General features: G+C 39.1%; 1 protein-coding gene across 1 annotated transcript in view; it reads left to right on the forward strand.

The window, feature by feature from the left end:
* Positions 1-18258, forward strand: part of SGIP1 (SH3GL interacting endocytic adaptor 1) — a 200216-nt gene that overhangs the window by 132844 nt on the left and 49114 nt on the right. Inside the window, exons 14-18 of the mRNA XM_027058950.2 lie at positions 522-1022; positions 7656-7783; positions 8762-8888; positions 14372-14437; positions 15357-15416. Of these exons, the coding sequence (XP_026914751.1) occupies positions 522-1022; positions 7656-7783; positions 8762-8888; positions 14372-14437; positions 15357-15416 (882 nt within the window). The remainder of the gene's footprint in view (positions 1-521; positions 1023-7655; positions 7784-8761; positions 8889-14371; positions 14438-15356; positions 15417-18258) is intronic.

The following is an 18258-nucleotide window of genomic DNA, read 5'->3' on the forward strand; positions in this document are numbered from 1 at the left end:
TTTTTAAACTAACAGATATTATTAGTTTCACTAAACATTTTAATATGCTCAAGTAGACAGTCTTTGTCAAATATGAAGGTGATTTTCAGCTATCAATTATTTTTCTACTGTGTTGTCTATATTTCAGTAGGCCAGACTTTCAGAAGGGACCTCCCTTTTGGAATGCAGTTTCAGAGGCTGTACTCTGTGAACCTTCTCAAAGTGCAGCCTTTTCAAAATGATCACACTTTGCACTCTTGTGAGCAGCCTTTGAGAGCGGGAGCATGCTCAACGCTTTCAATGGTGGTAAAAATAGCTAACTGGGGTCACCCAGCAAAAAGGGTAAAATAACAACATAAAATGATAATTCTCACATTATGGAGACAGGGAACTCTCTCCTCCCCTTCAGCTCTGGTCTAGTTATTTTTAACCTCACAAGGCAATCTATTTACTATTCTTTGCCTCACCCCTCCCACCCCCACCCCATACAAATAATATTCACAAAGTTAATTAAAGTTAAAAATCAACTACTTTAACCACAGGAAATGACCAGTCAGCCACAGAGGTCAAAATTGAAAAACTACCATCAATCAATGACTTGGACAGCATTTTTGGCCCAGTGTTGTCCCCCAAGTCTGTTGCTGTTAATGCTGAAGAAAAGTGGGTCCATTTTTCTGATACGTCCCCGGAACATGTTACTCCAGAGTTGACTCCAAGGGAAAAGGTGGTGTCCCCACCAGCTGCATCAGACAACCCATCTGACTCCCCAGCTCCAGGCCCCCCGGGCCCTCCGGGCCCCCCAGGCCCCTCAGGACCCCCTGGTCCTCCTCGCAATGTACCATCGCCGCTCAATTTAGAAGAAGTCCAGAAGAAAATCGCTGAGCAGACCTTCATTAAAGATGATTACTTAGAAACAATCTCATCTCCCAAAGATTTTGGGTTGGGACAGAGAGCAACCCCACCTCCCCCACCACCACCCACCTACAGGACTGTGGTTTCATCCCCTGGACCTGGCTCGGGCAGTGGTACGGGGACCACCAGTGGTATGTCTTACTGTTTGAGTGTGCTTCATGTGACCGGGAATGGCCATGGCTGCTGCAGTGTGAGCAACACCCTCCTCCTGCCTGGCAGTTGGCTTTAGAGCTTCAGCCATCCCTCCTTTGGTGTGGGTGTTCTGTGGCCCCATGGCATGTCCTAGTGCATTGAATGCTAACTGTCATAGTACGAGTCTGTGGATGTGTTCTGCCCTGTGCTCCTAGCCCTCAGGAGTGTCCTGCTTTCCACCCTGCAGATAGAAAGTGTATGTTTTGTAAGGGAAGCTGCTGTGCCATCATTTGGGATTTGGGAAAGTTCTAGAAAGACAGATTTCATAGCCAGTGTGTTTCATGTTAAGTGTATAATTTCCCTGTCAGATGCCTGTATGAAGGGTTTCATTTTTTAGTTTGTTTTGCTTTGTTTTCAGCTTTATTGAGTATAATTGACAAAATTGTAAGATCTTAAAGTGTACAATGTGACTATATATATATATATAGAGAGAGAGAGAGAGAGAGAGAGAGAGAGAGAGAGAAAGGCTTCCTCCCATCAAGTTAACTAACACATCACATGTCACATATTTACCTTTTTAGGGGTTAGGTGGGTATACATTAGATCTTCAGACTTTATTCATCTTATAACTGAAAATTTATACTTTTTCCCCCAAGGGTCCTAATTTTGGTAGGTGAATGTATTCTTTCTTCTTCTACTTTTTTTCTTTTTCCTTTCTTTCTTTTTTTGTAGGGGAGAGCCATTAGCAATTAGAGTAATCCTTCTAATTACTTCAGAAAAAAAGAAGTAGGGTTTGAAAAGGAGATTTTAGGGGACAGCAAAAAGAATATACCTTACTGCATCCACAAGTTAATCAAGCTGCCACTGAAGACAAACTATTCTCTGATTTGATTTTGAGAAGCTCATCAGCCTATGAAGTCAACTTTAAGTATCATGACAGGTGATGGAAAAGTCTATCAGAAATGTACACTTGGGACTCTATATGCGAATGTTGATATTGAATCTGATATTTTGGATTTCTTTATTTGAAGCTTCATAGGATGGGAACACCTGCCATGCAAACCGAAGAAAGATCAAGATTTTCTAACGTATCTTTTTCCATAGTTTTTATTCTACTGGTGCTCACATTTGTCTGGCAAGACCCTTTGGTGCTTCCCTTCTGTGCTTGTGGGTTCAGTTTGGGCACCTTCTCGGGGGTGCCGTGTGCTTTTTGTTTTACATTTGCTTTGGAAGAGGTGACCAAGTTTATGCTATTTAGATCTAGTAAGAGACAGGAAGGAGAGGCATTTGTCTCTATTCTAAAAATCAGTAGTCACTGCTGCCTCTTTTAATGGAGTAGTTCAGTGCTTGCTTTATGTGTGAAAATTCCTGTGCTTTAAGCATCCAAGCTGATCAAGGAGAGGGCTGGAGATTCACCTGTACCACACACAGGTAGTACAGGTTTTATATCGATGTTTTATATCATTACGTGTGCCATTGTGCCTTCCTCCAATAAAAAAGGAAAACGATCCGGTACACAAACAAGTTTCAGGAACATTATGTTAAAACAAAATCAGCAGGGTTTTATTTACTATAGGACTTCTGATAGCCTTTATTTTGCCAATAATAACAGCTATAGTTTCTTCTTCTGGGTATCATCTTAATGCTTTATGCACATCATTTCATCCATACAACCCCATGTGATAAATGCTCTTATTTCCCCTATTTTACAGATGGGAAAACTGAGGCTCAGAGATGTCAAGTAGTTTTCCCAGGTTTACACAGCTACAGGTGATAGACTTGGGATATTCAGTCATGCTCAGGTCTGTCTGATTCTGAACCTGTGTTCTTAATCACTGTGCTCTCCAGGCACTCTTTTAGGGTTTAGTTACAAAATATCCCAAACTTACTTGACCACTGACACCCACCTATACTGCACTGTGTCATCAACAAGATTACCAAAAGTTTTCTTCCAAAACCCACTTCTCTGTTCTCCCCTCTACATTTCTAGATTGTTAGAGTACCCGCTTCCATCCTCTGATGCTTTTTTAGACCATTTTTGGGATATAAGCCTCCTTGCTTATCTGTAAAGGTAATAAAGAGACCCTAGGTAAAGCCTTCAGTTCAGATTTCAAACCCAAAGAAGCTGGCTGCCTAATGTCAAAGAGGGGTGTGTTTCCAGGGTCTTCTATGGTACTCTCTTTCCAGGGTGAGGCTCTCAGTCTTCTGAAAAGACTTCTAGAGGAATAACCCCCTCATTCCAGTAGTAGGCCACTGTGCTGTCCTCAAAATGGTCATGTTTAGTTGGGGAAAGGGAGGTCAAGGCAGTTTTGTTGTTCATCCGCTTCTTCCATCCCCTTCCACAAGACTCTGGAAGATGTTTAATTGAACTGACCACTGACCTAATGACTGCAGAAGGGAGCCTTAGCTTTCTTTCTGAAATCTTTGAGAATTTGGTTGTCATCTTTATGTTTAGCTGCCATACCCTTATTTGAAATTATTTTCAGGTGTTACCAGTAAAGACTATTGATTCTTTTTTTAAATGTTTATTTATTTATTTTGAGACAGAGACAGAGAGAGAGAGAGAGAGAGAGCCCATGGCGGGGGAGAGGGGGAGAGAATCCCAAGCAGGCTCTGCGCTGTTAATGTAGAGCCCGACATGAGGCTCAGATTCACAAACCATGAGTTCATGACCTGAGCCAAAATCAAGAGTCAGACCCTTAACTGACTGAGCCACCCAGGTGCCCCAATGACTATTGATTCTTAATGATTGAACTGGAAAAAAACTATACTTTGCTGGTATTAAAAGATTGAATTTTTAAGTGGAAGATTGAACTCGATCAATGAAGCTCATGAATAAATAAAACTTTGCACCATTATCTCCATAATTAATTCCTAGTTTATTTGCCATGTAATGTTTTATTGATGGAATATACACAGACTAGCAGAAATGTAATTTTACGACGAACACAATGAGAGATGAACACAATGAGAGAGGGCCACATGTTTTAAAGATTAGCAATGCTTCTCAAGACCTCCTTTTTATAATACTTAGCCTGATGAGACTAGCTTTTCCTGTATGTTTCAAACTATATTTAACTGGGTGTCATTATGCTCACTTTTGAAATTTTATTCACTTGGTCACTGACCAAGTTAGACAGTACTCACAGCCTTGTCAATCAGTTGCTTTACCTGATGTTGAAAAACTGTTTGAAGTTAAGAATTTGCTTTAAGAAGTCCAATTTCCTTATGGCAAAGTTATAAATACCTAGTTTGGCCAGAACTTTGCTTTATTGGAATGGAGATGATGATTCTCTTGGCAAAGGCCATTTCTGGTTTCTTGTGGGTTATGTGCCAGGAGATAGGAGGGAGAAAGAGTTTTACTGGCCTGCAGCAAGTTTAAAGACTAGGGAAAGAGAGATGTTAGTAAAGATAGAATGTTCAGTGCAACATTCTCCAACTTGAGAAACGAAGACAATATTAAAAGATGTTACACACACACACACACACACACACACATAAACAAATGAGTGTGAACTAACTGAGGTTGAATTGAACAAATATATTTCCTAACTACACGTCTTTTTAGAGTAGCAGAGTCTAAATAGGGAAGCCGCTAGCCAACAAAGAGAGATGAAAGTTGAATCAATAGTTATGTGGTTTCCAAGGGACTGACAAAGACACTATGCTAGAACTTCAAGTTGACGCAGAAATGGATTCAGAGCATGTCATTGGTTGCTAACTTTTTTGAACTCACAAAAGTCAAATAACATACACGTGATTTTTAAAGTTAAACTTAAAATCGTGATACCCAGTTTTTTCCAGTGCTACTGTTGGGAATGAATAACTGCTTGAAGAATGAATGAAAATATAATTCCAGATCAAAGGATAAGGATAGAGATGTACAGCCTTCTACATTCTTAGAATATGAACAGTTGTGCAACCTCACAAAAGCATGGGAAGCCTTAGTTCACTTATGAAATACCCCTCAAGTGCTGAATACCCTGTGCTGAACCTCAGGGTTCTGTACAGAGGATTTTGCTTCATAAACACTGCCTCAGTGTCTATCCAACTGCATAACAAGCCAATCAAGTCAATTCAGTTAGGAAAAAGTGAAAGGAAAAGGATACCAGTCAACTACTAGCCACTTTTTTCTTGGCTTTTAGTTGTATCTGTATGATCTAGTCCCATTTATTTGTGTAGCATTTTACAGTTTACTAAACACTTACATGCGTTTTCCATTTTGTTTGTTACAATTACCTTGTAAGGTAGAGGCATATAATTTTTTTTAAATAGGAAGCTGAGGGTCAGAGAAGTTAATATCCCACAGCTGATAAGAGGCAGACAGGGTCAGAACTCGGAGCAACTGCGTTTGTCCAGTTGTTTTTTTTTTTTTCATTATTCCACACTGCCTTGATGACAGCACCCATATTACTTTCCCAAGCAGTAGTGATAGTGGTTTTTAAAACTTTCCCTCCTGGAACATGTAGAAGAAGGATAAGCAGCTGACTTTTTCCTGAGCTGGATTCAGAAGACTATTACTTGGAAACAGAATAGATAGACCATGGATAGATATTTTCAACCATTCCTATGGCATGGTTTTCCAGTGAAACAGAGCCTAGAAAAAGCCCCATGAAACTTCCTCACAAAGACTTTGTTGTTTAATGGTTTACTTTTCATCTCTTTGCTGTCACTTCTGTTTCCTGAAAACATCCTGGGTGTGAATCTATTAAGTTAAAAGAAAAGTTTGTAGTGGAACCTGTCAGAGCACATCTTATTTTTTTTATTCAAAAACAGATTAGCCAAAGAGTAAAAATATTTATGTTGAGAGAGATGTGTGCAATCTGTCGATGCAAACATAAGAGTGGGCTTTATGCAAAATATGGGATTCCACAATCCACCTCAAGCTACAAGACATTGCATTTAAGAGCTTGGGCTTTGGAGTTAAGTAGACCATCTGAGCTGTGTGACTGAGCAAGTTACTGAATATCTCTGAGCTTTAGCTCTGATTAGGATAACTACAATACCTTCCTGAAAAACTTAGTATGGGGATAAGACAATGCATGTAAAGTATCTAGCATAGATCTTGGCCTCATAAAATAAGAAGTAAGAATACAGTAAAAAGTGGTAAAGGTGGAGAGTCAGTAGAAGTAGGGATGGAGGTGGCAATCATTTTAGTAGGGTTTCACACTAAGAATAAGAACGTTATAAAATAGAAAGAAACACAACACACTCTGCTGTTCAATGTCAAAGTTCTCTGACAATCTCAAAATCTGTAGATGGAGATCAGCATCTTGCTGATCTAGGATTCTCCAGAGAGCATCGTGTTGTGGCATGTAGGACAGGAGGATAGGAGTAAGCCGCTATTTTCCTTTTTAAAAAAATGTTTACTTATTTTTGAGAGAGAGAGAGTGTGTGTGTGTGTGTGTGAGCAGAGGAGGAGCAGAGAGAGATGGAGACACAGAATTGGAAGCAGGCTTCAGCCTCCGAGCTGTCAGCGCAGAGCACGACATGGGGCTCGAACTCATGAAATCATGATCTGAGCCGGTCTGATGCTTAACTGATTGAGACACCCAGGCACCCCTGTGCGGTTATTTTCCCGAGGCAGGGTTTCTTAGAAGTTTATTGGAACCAGCTGATATCTGTGCTTCCAACCAAAGTGACAACCCTCTAGAGTAGTTGGAACTTTTCTGAACAAGAACTATTTGGAATATTGATCTGAATTTCTTAAGGTGTTTAGCCAAATAGTCTATCCACATATCCCAGACATCTGGCTAAAGATAGACAGAGCCCTGAATCTAGAGACCCTACCGGTGTGCTGATTAGTGTGCATGCCTCTGTGTGTCTTCTGCGTTTCTCCTGCTTGTCATTGACAGCCAGAAAAGTAAATCCAAGAGGCCCTTTTAAAAATCACCACAAAAATCATCACGGGCAAACTCTACATAGAACAGATTCCAAAATAGCCTCCTTCAAAAAACGCAATCCTCTAAATTCAATGTGTTTCTGTTATTAAGATGCTAAATGCAACATACTTGTGCCACATCTCATTTACTTTCTTCTATGCTGTCCTTTGCTCGCCATCAAGGGTTTACTTACATTTATTAAAGCTCGCACTCATATTTTGATGCACAGTAAAAAGGAGAATTCTCTTATACATGTTTTTAAAAAATATATATGCATATATATATATATATATATATATATAATGTAGAAAAAATCGTTCACCTTCCTTCAAGGTCTAACCTCCATTTTCACCTTGGACATAAATCCTGAATATGCAAAAACAAGAGAATTTATTCTAAGTTCAGTGTGCATGTGGTCAAAATAAAAGGTACTCACCACCCAGCTAAAAGGGTCTTAAAGCATATTTTCCATCACAGAGAGTAATAAAAGGATTTACCTTTCACTGGGTGTCACATGACAACAAAAGGCAATAAGCTTCAGCTTCTACCATCAATTATAGTTCTGAGTGATTTTTTTTTCTTTGTTAAAAAAAAAACACCACTAGATGCTAGAGTGTTGGGTGTACTAACTGGTAAGGTGAAGAAAAGTATCTGGGACTGGCATTGTGGGGATGGGGAAGGGGAGTCACATGATGACAGCTCTTGGCCATGTGCGTTTCCAGCCATTTGTAATACCCGTTTGTCTTTCAGGTGCATCATCCCCTGCTCGACCAGCCACTCCCTTGGTTCCTTGCAGTAGCACCACCCCTCCACCGCCTCCTCCCCGGCCTCCATCTCGGCCAAAGCTACCTCCAGGAAAACCTGGAGTTGGAGATGTGGTATGTTCCCTTCTGCCCTGGCTTGCTCAGAGACTCAGGGTGAGAATGACAAACAGAAGCCAAAATACCTTAACACAGGCCATCTCAACGGCCGCAGATCACTGGTACAAATGGCCCTGACAGATGGCGTCTGAAAGGCAGTCACTGTAGGATGGGTGTACATTTCAACCCTCCCCAAATCACTACCATCTTTCACGTCAAGGTCTAAAACGGTAGGAATTGGAAGCTGGGGCTGTCAGTTCTGCTACAGTGGGTTTGATGGAAATTAAGATAGGAATGCTCAATTGTGCTAAATCCTTTAAAAAGGGAGGTGTTTCCTTTCATCCTACTTATCTGTTTTCAGAAGACTCTAAGAGAGGGTAGGGTAGGTAGGTCCTGGTTTCCATCCCTAGACTAAGAGAACTTACTGGTGTTAGGCACACCATGTGAATACATAGGAGGGCGGTAGCCTGATAAATTTGTTCCAGGTGTTTCTTGCATTGTGTTTTAAGGCTGAAGAGGTAGAAAACATTCTGTGTGAATGATTAAGAGACTTCTAGAAGAGGTCAATTTCTTTGATAGCCACACACACAGGAGTCACAAACTGGTGATGTCCACAATATTTGGCTTAGCTAGCATAGTTCAGTACATTGTATGTAAATATCCTTAAATGGGTATAAGCTCTCACATGAGGTTACCTGCTTAGTCCTTGAGGGCATGTATGTTCACAGTCCTGAAACATCACTGACCACATCACAGTTTGCAGCTTCTCTAAGCCTGATATAGCTGCTGAGTGTAGCACACCATGTCTCACGGTTCCTCCAGCTCCATCCATAAGCTCTTGTATGGATATAATCAATTTCAAGACAAAAATGGTGTCACCTGTACTCTTGTAAGAACCTGAGTTATCGTATCTGGTGCTGGGAGATGTCAAAAACATGGAACAAAAGTGCTACCACCTGTGTATCTAATTTTCCATATCTTTTCTTTTTCCCGCAGCCCAGACCTTTTAGCCCTCCCATACATTCTTCCAGTCCTCCTCCGATAGCACCCCTTGCCCGAGCTGAAAGTACTTCTTCAATATCGTCCACCAATTCCCTGAGTGCAGCCACCACTCCCACAGTTGGTAAAAATTATCTCCTCTCTTTTAATCTGTTTGTTGTTTTGACTGGCTCTTTTTTATGATCTGAAAACCTCAAGGCCCTATATTTCTGGTTGAAATTATTTTGCTCTGTGTTCCGCTACTATCAGCTGACTCTTCTTTTAAAAGCACCTTCTCAGCAAAGGAGGCAAAATGCTTTAAGCAGATAAACAAATAAAAGAACATTAACACCTATATTTTGCCGGAATTCTCTTATGCTATTCCATACAGAGTTATTCATAAAAATAAAGAAGAAATCGTCAAATAAGGTCCTGTAATTGATATATTATTTCTTATAATGAAAACATTCTCCTTTGAGGAGGAATATTTAAGTGCCAATTGTGTACCACATCAGAAATCACAAAAATTTAGATCTTCTATTTTCTTGAAACTTTCATTTCTTGATCATTTTTGGTTGTCCTTTTGTTGACAGATGGTTTAAGTGTTGGCATTGTGGGACTTGAACAGACTTTTTGACATTTTTTTCTAGTGCTTTTCAGTGATGTGTGGTCAATTTTCCCCGAGAAATAAGTCATTGCTGGCATTTTCAGTAAATGCCTTTGTGCCTCTTTCCTTATGGTGTGATGAAAGTCAAGAGTTGAGAATGGCTGCTCAGCTGGATGGTTTTCCCAGGTTTAAATGCCTCATTTTGCCTGGAGCATCTTCCCTCATCCCAATGCTGATCTCTTTCTATACCTCATTACCCATCTTCCATAAGCTGCTGCTGTCTCATTTCGCATGGTGTCTCGACCTGGGGCTCTCCCGTTCCATTTTTTCCCATTGTCTTCCTTTATTGTCTGAACTCCCCTCCAAGCCTTCCATATCATAAACCAGCCAGCCCATCCTGCATTGCTTGGGAGAATCATTAATCCAAAGCTAAATGAATTCCTGCTATTATTTACCAAAGAGGAACACACTACAGACCTGCCCATGTGAGAAGTAGTTGGATCAAAGCCTGAAGCTCTTCTGGAGAACCTGTTTTCGCAGGGTGTGCCTTGTAGGGTCTCCAAAGAGAATTTCAACTGTATCATTTGTTCTATATTTTCAATCATGCCACCCCAAAAGAAGCCTTCAAATTTGGTAAAAATATAGCTAGCTATCCAATTTTGTAAGATTCATTAATAGACCGATATTTAACATTATTTACATAGCCTAGTCTATTCTTTCTCTGCATCATCAAATGAGGTAATTTGGGGCTTCCTATTTTAAGATGCCCAGTAGGTCAGTTCTCTCTAGGGCTTTTGTTCGTTTTTTCTGTAATGTCTCAATCTTATTTTTTTTTAACGTTTATTTACTTATTTTGAGAGAGAGAGAGAGAGAGAGAGAGCATGAGCACTAGAGAGGGAGGGGCAGAGAGAGATAGAGAGAGAGAGAATCCCAAGCAGGCTCCACCCTGTCAGTGAGGAGCCTGACATGGGGCTCAGTCTCACAGACCCTGAGATCATGACCTGAGCAGAAATCAAGAGCCCAACGTTTAATCTACTGAGCCACCCAGGCACACCCCGTGTTTTTGAACACTCTCTAATATTCTTGATTGCTACAGCCATTTCACCACTCCTCTGGTTTTTGTTTTTGTTTTTGTTTTATTTGGGGCGTTGTTTTGGTTTTTTCTCAAGATCATTTCTTCCACCTACCCCATGTGATTTTCCTGGTTGGTCAGAGAAGAAAGTAAGAAGAAGAAACCGTCACTCAGAAAGCTGACCTGAAGTGACCTCAGATGGCCGATTAACATACTCTTTAAACTCACTGAGATTCATAGAGAAAATTACACACAGAGAATTTGAACTGTGCCCATGTTTTACACCATGTGTTTTTTATACACCCTGCTGTGGAAATCTCAAATCCTGGCCAGTGACTTTGATTCTTTTTAAAAAATTTTTTTTTCAACGTTTATTTATTTTTGGGACAGAGAGAGACAGAGCATGAACAGGGGAGGGGCAGAGAGAGAGGGAGACACAGAATCGGAAACAGGCTCCAGGCTCTGAGCCATCAGCCCAGAGCCTGACGCGGGGCTTGAACTCACGGACCACGAGATCGTGACCTGGCTGAAGTCGGACGCTTAACCAACTGTGCCACCCAGGCGCCCCATGATTCTTAGCACATCCAGTATGCATTCTTTCAAGATGAATGACACAGGGGTTAAAAAAAAAAAATTAAGCCACCTGAGAGGATACTCATATTGCTTCATTGCTGAGGAGCATTCTGACTTAAGTCATTTGGTTCTGTTATTTTTATTTGGTTTCCGTCTTCCTCACTCTCCTATTCTTTACTTCCTGTTGCTGTGGGTCACCTGACAGCCACTTCTCTCTGAAGTAAATACGTTGTCAAATGACTAACCGACAGCTTCTGTGTATTGCTGTTTATCTCTTTCTGGAGAGAATGTGCTTTGGTCGTTCAGCACAGAAGGGCCGACTATTCATGACTGACTTGGAATGTCAACTTTAGGTAGTCAAATGGCATTGGGGGGAATAAAGAATTTCAGCAGCAAATTTTTGAGATTGGTGGCTCAACATTTCCCTCCTACCACATAATACTTTTTTGACATTTCCTATGACATTTGAGCCCAAACTGGGGTAAGTGTGGTGGAAACTTTGTGCATATTTATTTGTAGTGGCTTATGGCAAAGTTTAACGTAATTCAAGGACTAAATTTTTAAGACCAACCTAATTTTCCCACACAATTCCTGTACAAATGCAGCCCCCAAAGACTTTAGACATAAAATCTTTCATGAAAGCTGTGATTACAAAGTCGTAAATCTGATGCCACACCTGAAAATAGGACTTTGTGTGCACTGCCACACTCAAATAACGAAGAACCCCTCTGGAACTGTATATCACTGACTTTAAGACACTTTCTATCAGAAGATGCACTGTTATTTTATATATGACTAAAAAGGAAGGGAAAACTGTCAAGTGAGCTAAGATGCAATGCCTTCTTACCACGTTAATTTTAAGACCCATCCCAATTTCAGAAATGTTAAAATGTGAAAAGTGCACATATCAGAATCAATGAAATATATAAGAAACCCCTTTTGCACAAGGAAAACTCATACCCCTTCACTATTTGAGTTTGGGGAAAAATCCTGCTAATATTCTGGGAATAGAGAAAATGTTTAAAATTGTTCTAAGAAACAAACTCCTAGACATTTAAAGATAAACAGAGCTATCTCTAATTTAAATATCGATTTTTATTACTTTTTTCTTTTTTCTATGGGTGATAAGGGTTTGTTTGTTTGTTTGTTTATATGTTTGCAAAATATTTCTTTGGTACCCCAGTACAATAAGACTACCATAAAGACAAATTTTTCATTGTTAAATTCACTCTTAATTATATTCCTTCGCTGTTAATTATGCATTTTCAAGTGCATCTCTAACCCCACCCCCCACATCTGAATGAATAAAAAGTAACCATTTACAGGCACCAAAGGAAATATCAGGTAAATTTTGATATCTCATTTGGTGAAGAACTTTGAGCAAAAGTGATTTGTATTCAGTACTGAAATATTAGTCATAGCATCTAAATCATACAGTATTTCCTGTAAGCCTTTGTCTCCAAGCTGGGTGGCAATTCTGAATTGGATAAACATTCTTCTAAAAATGCTTGTATTGCACAGAAAATCCTTTGGAGATGGATATTCCTGATCTCAATTAAAAATTTCCACATTTAATTTTAGTCTTTTTTTTTCTTTCTACTATTTGTTTTGGAAAAACCTGTACATCTGGCTTCCCCATCCCAGATCAATTTGAGGCAATTTCCATGGCTAGTTCTTAAGGAAATTTTTCCTTCTATACTTCACTTGAAGTATTTAAGGCAAGCACAGAACTATCCAATAACCCATCTTTTAAGTTCCCCAATTTAGTTATGAAGTTTTCTTCTAAGCCTTCAATGTCCAACCGCCATAAAAAAAAATTGTGAACGTGTTATTCAACGCTGTTTCGTAACTTCAGCTGAAAAAACAAATGGCAGTATTTGAGGCTCCTCATTTTGGTGTTTGCAGTGGTGTTTTTTGGTTTTTTGTTTGTTTGCTTGTTTGTTTGTTTCAGTGTGTGAAGTTTGCCTTCTATTTTTTTTTAAGTTTTTTATTTTAATTCTAGTCTAGTTAACATACAGTGTTACATTAATGGCAGGTGTATAATATACTGATTCAACAATTCTATACATTGCTCCGTGCTCATCATGATGCACGTTCCTCATTTTGAGGAGATTGTAAATACGAAATTAGTTCTTCAAAAGAAAGCAATATCCTCCATCATTTCGCACTAACAGCTATGAAAGAGTATTGTAACGTTCAGTTACTGCCAGCGTAACTGTTTTGCTTCCTAGTTTCTGGACAGATTATGGAGGGTCCTTCTTAGTGCCAGTTCCATTTGTCCTGTTCCTCTCCTCCTCTCCTACAGATGTTACAGACATTGCATTAACTTGTTCTACCCACCAAGGAAGCCACCTCTATAATTAAAAACTGATTGGCAGGTGATATCCTAGAACCTTAAAAAATGCCAAAGAAGTATTTTCCCCACTTTACTTCCTAAGTCTGGAAGGCAAGCCAGTAGAATATTTTTCCAAGAAACATTGTTTATAGACCTTATCTTCTCTACATTATAGGGGGGATTCTCCCTTAATTGGTCTTTGTACAGATTTTATTCAATTTTTTATTGAAATTGTAATAATACTCTTAAGAACTATGGAACTGAGTGCTTTTTTTGATCACATAGCATAGAACTCCAATTACCTGCATTTGTTAGTTGGGGAGAAAGGAGATTATGTGCAAAGATCTGGAACGATTTGGGGTTCAGAGCAACTGTTGTGATCAATTCACAAAGACATTTGGCCATAACGGGATACCATAGCCAAAGACGGAATTACAGTAATGTTGTCCAAAATTAACAGGCCATAACTACTAAAGACAGGTGCAAGGCAAACTGAATTTGGATACCAATGAGTTTGAAATGGGATACTTCATTCAGCAACCTCAGATTTATACTGTTGCCTTTTTTATGGTCTCATTGAAAGCTTACTCTTTCCCACTGGGGCAGGGGGAAGGCATATCCCGAGTGATCTTGTTGAGCTGTCCGCACTCTGCCAAGCGGTTCTGTTGATGGACATATGTCTGGCCACTTGAGAACTGTGCCTGAGTGAAATACACTTACATGAGTCAATTATTAATGATAGTGCCTTTAACAACTCCCTGAAAAGGTGGGGACGTGATTTCTTCCACAGAGCTGACTTCAGCCAAACTCACAGATGCTGAAATCTGGCATTTTCAAAATTTTAATTTTTTCTCATAGAGCCCTCATGAAATAAACACATCACCTTTTTATACCCTATCATTATCCCAGTATATTAGGTTTTGTTTCCTTTTTCCATTAATATCATTCTTGTTTCAATCCGTGAAGTGTACTGCTTGATTTCATTTGGGATTTGTATTTGTGTTTTTGTTTTCCATTCCTTTATATTTCTTTGGTTCGTAGTGTCAGAAGATGATGTTTTTTATGACAAACTGCCCTCGTTTGAAAGGCGCTGTGAAACGCTGGCAGGTATGGTGCTAGCCAAGTGATCTCTAGATATCTAGACTTTAAAAATCCAAGCCATTATACCATCTGACTGCTATAAACTTCATGGACATGCTACTCACCTCATGAGTGTCTGGTGCCTCTCAGATGCACCCTATTTATTGTTCATCATGGAAATCATGCCACCGAAATTTTTTTTTGAGTGAACGTATTAAAAAGCAGCAGGTTGCATGACAGTTTCTCAAAAGGTTTGAAAAAGGTGAGATGCTATTGCTTTGTGAATTTACAAAGGAAGGAATAATTTAACTGCTCAGAATTACATGTCCAGTGACTGCTATTTAATTTAAAATATAATAGAGCACCGTTAGTAATCCTGTTTTCTCTTTGGTACATAGGTAAAGGGTGTTTTGTGTCTGGATGCCTAAGGTGATTCCAGGGGAGGGGACGGAAGATATGTGACTTCTTCCACGAACTTTAAATTGATATGCAATGCTGTTGTCATTTAAAACCTAAGCTAAGTTTGATATAACCCATAACTCCGAGTTTATCTTTTTGCAAATATAGCAGGGGATGACATTGAAGATGAAATGGATACAGCAATTGCTGAATGACAGTTTGCCCAAACTAGTGCAGTTAAAATATGCTGACGCCCCTGCATGGCCAGGAAGACTTCTGCTCCATGCGCTCAAGCACCAAGTATCAAGCTACCAACAACACATGCCCATCCCTTTAGGCCTCCATAGCTTTGCTTTTGCTTTCTGTTTCCTGAACTAAAAACAAAACGAAACATAGATTGCCAGCCTTCCCTTTTTCCTGCACGCTAATGGCATGCAGTGCCTCTGCCCTCCCCCATAGTGAGATTAATGACCTGTAACTCATACTGTGTCCTTCTCTCTCCCTCTCCTTAACCTTTCCCATCCCGCTTCAACTCCTGGCCATACAGAGAATGAACAGCCTTCCCTCGTTTGGTTTGACAGAGGAAAGTTTTATTTGACTTTTGAAGGTAAGTAGTACATAGCATACCAGATTCTAATTTATACCCCTCATCCTTTTTTCCCACCTGCATTTCCAAATCCCAGTTCTCTTCAAAAGACCTGGTCCCACTTTCTGTGTACAAATGCTATGGCTACTTGGAAACTATTAAACACTAAAGAAAATACAACATGAATTTGGTTTGTATGGGATCTTCCATTTTTCATACTAAAAAAAAAAACACATTAAAAAAACCAAGCTGATTTGCAGTTAATATTGGTTACTTGTGTTAAATTAAAAAACAAAACAAAACAAAACAAAAAACAACACCTTTTTTGGACAAGGAACTTAACTCTGTCAACCAGGGCCCTTTCCTTACTCTTTTGCAAATGCAATACAACAAATGTAAGGATATTTTGGGTTGGAACTGACTTTTAATTTTGTTTTGGACAATTAACGTTTCTGATGCAATATCCATTAATGTAAAACATAAGTACGTATACATGTTCTTATGACAAGGAATGCTGCATGGGAGATCAGAAAAGTGAGGAAAAGAACAAAAAGGGGTGTCTTCGTAAGTTCTGTTTGCATCTTCTGAAATTGCACCGGACATGGCTGCAGTAAGGTGGATGGATAACTGTCGCTGGACCCGCCATTTTAGAAGTTTAAGGAGAATATATATAAATATAATGTCAGATATTTAACCTCCGTGTTGGATACTTTTATATTGTGAATTAAGGATGAGCAATCTTCTGTTTTATATTTAAATTCTGAATCACTTTAACAGGCCAAGCATTTGATAAAAAGTCCTACTTAAGCTAATTGTGGGGAAAGTTTAAGTAATTTAATTTGTGGGCCCTCTTACCCATAAATATTTATCACTTAAACCCCTACTTTCTACCATTTGATTGATTGATTGATTGATTGCAAAAGGTGATTTTATTAAAGCACAGGGACAGGACCTGTGGCCGGAAAGAGCTGTACTGGGGCTGTGATGAGTGAGTTAAGGGAGGTAAAGACAAAATGGAGGCTTCCCAAAGGACTTTCATATGCTAAAGAGGACTCAGAAGATACCAGAGGCCTAGCTATTGTCAAGCAAAGGTTGTTTTCGGGGATGATTCATGTTTCCCACATGATGTCAGAAGCCTTCATCTCCGCAGGTATTACTTTTGTAATAATGCAAAATCCACAACTTAGGACCTTCTAAACTTTCTCTTTGCGTTAGATGGAACTAAAACGTGCCCAGGTGTCTTTTTACTGATCAACACATCTCAAAAGGAAAAGCTACAGTTGAATAGGTTGGTAATCCCAAAGTACAGCAAATACCTGCATATGTAAAAGGCCTATCTCTGGTTCAGTTTGGCCACAGCAGAAACTGTAGTTTACCCTGTTTTAACCAAGAAACTAAACAATACACTACTGCCTACCCTCAAGTATTTGGGGCTCAGTAAAAAACAATGTGGACTGTGTTTGTTGTTTCCATTTATTTTGGTTTTAAAGTATCTATTGGCTCATTTGTTTGTGTTTAAGTTTGGGTTTCTTTAAATAGAAAGAGAAAGAGACTTCTTTGGAGATACCCATCTAAAGACAATTTTAGGCTGTTGGTTTGTTTTTAAAATATGTATATCAAATAAATATAAGTATTAATAACTGTGTAGACTAACATAATGTGAACTACATCTTTTTTCCATTTCAGGAAAATATAATAATAATATGTAGTATAAGATAAAATATAATATTAGGTATCTAAAGTTGGTAACATTGCCATTCTAATTAGTAAGATCTGAATTTCTTAAGCATCTTAATTTGGACCAAGAGAGTCATGCAAGAAGTTTTTTTTTTTTTTCTTAAACGTTTATTCATTTTTCAGAGACAAAGGGAGAACAGCATGACTGGGGGGACAGAAAGAGTGGGAGATGATCCAAAGCAGGCTCCAGACTCTGTGTGTCAGCACAGAGCCTGATGCAGGGTTTGAATCCATGAACAGTGAGCTCATGACCTGAACCAAAGTCAGACACTTAACCAACTGAGCCACCCAGGTGCTCCACAAGGAGTTTAAATAGAAATAAATCAGAATCTCTAGTGCTGTGTTACCTTCATGCTGGACTTTGCTCAAGTCAAGGAAGTATAGAAAAGGCTTCCCCAGGGACTATAGGAGCAGCCTTATCACAAATATATGTCCCTACTTATCTCATTAAGAAATGTTCATGCAGACAAAGTACATTAAAATGAACTTCAGGACTTAGGAGAAACTAAACATGACACTTGACCACCTGAGCAAGAATGGCCATGTCTTAAGAATGGAGAAGGTTTGTTTTCACCATTCATGCACAGTAGTCTCAGGTATTTTTAGCTAGTGCAACGTGGAAGGATTTTTTTTAATTTTCCGCTGTGATGATAAATAACACAGAAATGATGACATGTTAAATTGCATTGAGAATAGTGCCCCTACCCCAACGGACTGTCATTCATGTTTTATTGAGTAGCACTTCTAACATATTCTTCTAGGGCACCCTGATTTTTACCCATATTTGTTTATTCATATTATCATTTTCTTCAATTCTTCATTCAGGGAATACAGAAGAAGAAAAAAGATTCCCAGCTCAAAATATCCATCTGTTCTAAATAGCTTTCAAATTATTATTTATTGGCATCTAAATAGTGTTCAAAACCTTAGCTGGTCTCATTCATTAATTTGTTCTTATAGTGCTCTAGGCATTTTACTTACTCAGTAAGTGTTTGAGCCACTGACCAACCAACCAACTAATGAGCATTGGCTTATGAATTTATTTGGAGGTAAACATGCTATGCTTCATACTTCCAAATTTGATTTAACAAGAAATATAGAAAAGTGTTAAAACAATGGTTCTAAC

The sequence above is a fragment of the Acinonyx jubatus genome, chromosome C1 (assembly GCF_027475565.1).
Source record: "Acinonyx jubatus isolate Ajub_Pintada_27869175 chromosome C1, VMU_Ajub_asm_v1.0, whole genome shotgun sequence".
NCBI classification, from domain to species: Eukaryota; Metazoa; Chordata; class Mammalia; order Carnivora; family Felidae; genus Acinonyx; species Acinonyx jubatus.